General features: G+C 44.6%; 1 protein-coding gene across 1 annotated transcript; it reads right to left on the reverse strand.

Moving 5' to 3' along the window:
• Positions 1 to 558: 558 nt before the first annotated feature.
• Positions 559 to 2,601, reverse strand: LOC132098438 (zona pellucida sperm-binding protein 3-like). The gene is made up of 8 exons (XM_059504554.1): positions 2,057 to 2,601; positions 1,696 to 1,814; positions 1,512 to 1,615; positions 1,263 to 1,440; positions 1,050 to 1,167; positions 886 to 968; positions 732 to 823; positions 559 to 657 (listed from the first exon to the last, which is right to left on the reverse strand). The coding sequence occupies exons 1-8, from the start codon at positions 2,588 to 2,590 to the stop codon at positions 578 to 580; spliced, it is 1,308 nt and encodes a 435-aa protein (XP_059360537.1). The 5' UTR covers positions 2,591 to 2,601; the 3' UTR covers positions 559 to 577.
• Between the last annotated feature and the right edge of the window lie 819 nt (positions 2,602 to 3,420).

Genomic DNA, 3,420 nt, shown 5'->3' on the forward strand with positions numbered 1-3,420 from the left:
AGGTTCTGCAAGTTTGGCTCCCCAAATACTAAATTGAACTTAAGAGATGCCTGCCATTTTCCTAACACAATGGAAAAACCTATAAATAACCCATCTGAAGGTGGAAAATGTTGTGCCAGTGTTGATACTGGGAGTGCACTTTTATTGTACATGGATTTAAAAGCATTAGAGATGTCAACAAGGAGCATTAGGAAACAGATTTAACTGAGCAAACCTATTTGGGGATGCAAGGAGAAAATTAAACTGCTCATTTGAAGTTACCAACACGAAGAAATCAAGTTCACTGCATAAGAGGCACGCAAAATCTGCAGTGCTTCTAGGAAGTGGACGTTCACGCAGAACTCCCAGAATTCCCTTTACAGCATCATGGGCAATGTATTCCACCTTTACAGTACTCATCAAAAGGGAGCTCACAGCAGGTCCCTTTAAAAGGGTTATTAACTTCCCTAACGTGAAAAGGGAGCCTTTCCTTCTGGCAAGAGAATAGGTACAGTAGGACTACCCGCTTCCTCGCTCAAATCAATTGGTTAAACTAGACAAGAAAAACCGAAGCAAGAATAAGTTTGCTCCCCCACATTTATTGAAGACCAGCCAAAGTCTTCTTGTGCTCTTGAACCACTACAGGACCGAGCGAGGCCTTCCCTTCCCACTGAAGGCCTAGAAAAAAAAAAGCAGACGCCAGAGTTAAGTGCTTGAAGGGTCAAAAACCAAGCTTAAAAGCACCTTCCTACCTCCAAAAGGAGAAGCAGCAGTTCCACCATCAGGACCACATGTGGAGTCACAGCAACCACAAACCTGGTGGTTCCCATCAGCAGCAAGCCACCTGCAATACGAAAAAAATCAGACATGGCACCTTTAATGTATTCGTACGTGGCATGAACATACCCATTGGCAAAGGAACAGGATTTGTGGAGCGCGTCACTAGGTGCAGAAGCAAGAGTGGCCTTCAGAACACACGTTATGTAGATCTGCAAGAGACACCACGGGTAAGGGGTCACAAACCAAAGCAAATGGGAGAGGTCGTTCTCCCCAACACTCGGAATACATACAGAAGGACTGGATCCCCCCTGGAACATGAAGGCCTCCAGCTGGAACCGGATTTTGTCTTCCTGGGATCGAGGCATGAAGCGCGAGCTGGAAGCTGTGACCTTGGCATCCACAAGACATCTAAGGAGTGAAAAGTAGTTGTCGGGGACAAAGTGGTTACAAGGAGCAAACGCGAGAACAACTCAACTCTGCAGCATCTGGTGACATGAACACACCCATGATTCTCAATGAACAAATATCTCGGAAGGGCGTTCACATCAGGTACTTGGGTGGCCACACAGCTGTCCACAAACACACGCAGAGGGACGTGGTTGTATACCTTCACGGATGCCTCAACATTAATAACGTCACCCAGGAAGTAAGAGTTTGAAGGCCTCTCATAGGACCAGTCATCTGCAAGAGGGAAGAACTGCTTAGGCACAGCCTCGTTCAGAAGGCAGGAGGTCTAGAGAAACTGCACAAACCCATCATGAGCTTCAGGGAGAACAGCAAGACTTCTTCACCAGCCTCCGTTGAGGCATAAGGGACCCAAGTTGGCTTCAAGGCATTACCGCTGACATTTTGAAACCTGCCGTTCAAGTTACCAATTAAACGGGCTTCCGGTTCCACCACCGCAAGCAATGCCATGAGTCACAAAAGGTCACTTACCTTTGATAATGGCATTGAACACCAATAACTGCACCACCTGCACGGGTAATCGGAGTGCCAGCAAACGCCTCAGGAGTGTAGGTAAGGGCAAAGGTGTAGACAAGCTCATCCTTGGTCATCTATAGGAGACTGACGTTGTTACCAAGAGGATTCTCCCCAAACCCCAACCCATTCCAAAAGGCATCTTAGCAAGTCATGCCATAACACTTGGTTACCCGAGTAAGCAGTTATTAAGGGTTTTTCCCCCCACTATAAAAGAACCGTCCCATGGATGTTATAGATTCAGGGAGCCATCGATACCAAAACAAGGGCCCATTTTTAGTAGGGTTCAATAGATCTAGTAACACTTAACCGCTCTTACCATCAACACACTGTTGCAGTCCTGCAGTTCGTTCTCAAAGAAGAGCACCTTGGAGCCTGGGACCAAACCGACAACAGGACATCCTCCCAAAGTCAGACCAGATGGCTGGATCAGTTCACCATTGCTAAACAAGTCCTGCTGTACCTCCACATGAACCCGGTTCTCACCGCATTGAATAGCTACACTACTGGGAGTCACAGGTTGCCTCAAATGGAAGTCCACCGCCATCTCACTCGGCACTTCTGGAACAATGGGAAACCTCCAGTCCAAAGGCTTCACTGGACCCTGCAACACCTGCTTCTCCTGAAGACCAAGAGGCTCTTGTGCAAATCCTCTGTAGTCAAGACTCTGAGACGGAGAAGCCTTCTGCAAAGTGTCTCCGAGCACTTGAGAAGAAACAGGCACTCTGGAAGCTGGATATGATTGATGCTTCTTGCTTTTTGGACTTTGACTGGATCTCAAACTTCCAAAAGCATTCTTCAGATCAAACACCACAAGCACAACCAGCACTAACACATATTGCAAAAGACCCATCCTGACAAACGTTAACACAATACCCACCAGTCCTCGTCTTTGCCATTAAGTACAGCTTTGAATTTAAGCGGCTCCTCCCCTTTCAGCTTGACTGATTACCTTTGATTCTCCTCTGGACCTGTAATTAACAAATGAGAACGTTCTGGAATGTCACTAGCCAATGGAAGGCTTGATAAGGATCTGAGATTTTCATCTACACTTATTTACAATTTTTCAGTTAAAGTTTGACAGTGTGTCTATGATAGACAATGAATGTCATTAAAAAAGCCCCTGATATGACTCAAATAATAGAGAATATTCATAAAAATCTCTCTTTTTTTTAAAAGAGTTTTTAGTTTATCATTGGAAAAGAATTGGAAAAATGTAGAATTACATCACTTGCTCCCCAATGAATGGGTGGCATCAGAACGAAAGTACAAAGAGCTGATATAAATATAAAAATAATCCACAAGTAATTCACATCAATTACTGTCTTTTGGAGGGAAAGGCTGTGTGTTTCTAAGAAACAAATCCATCGTTAAGAAATTCAAACTATTCTTTCCGGCCAAAATAGGAGTTCATAATCCCAGTTAAAGGTGCCATAGAATGCGTTGATACAATATTTTAAATGATATCTACATAAAAGGTACGTGGCTTGGGTATGGGCAAAAATTCTCCAGAACGGTTTTACATGTCCATTTACAACCCTGGGATTTGTCCCTAGAATTATTTGGAAGGGTCATGAACAATAATGTCGAGCTCTGCTCTGATTGGCGGTTTCACAGCTCGGATCTCTTCTTTCCAGCGTGAAAGATGGAGAGATTAGGCTTCCAACCTGATATGTTTGAGCC

The sequence above is a fragment of the Carassius carassius genome, chromosome 22, assembly GCF_963082965.1.
Source record: "Carassius carassius chromosome 22, fCarCar2.1, whole genome shotgun sequence".
In the NCBI taxonomy this organism is placed as follows: domain Eukaryota; kingdom Metazoa; phylum Chordata; class Actinopteri; order Cypriniformes; family Cyprinidae; genus Carassius; species Carassius carassius.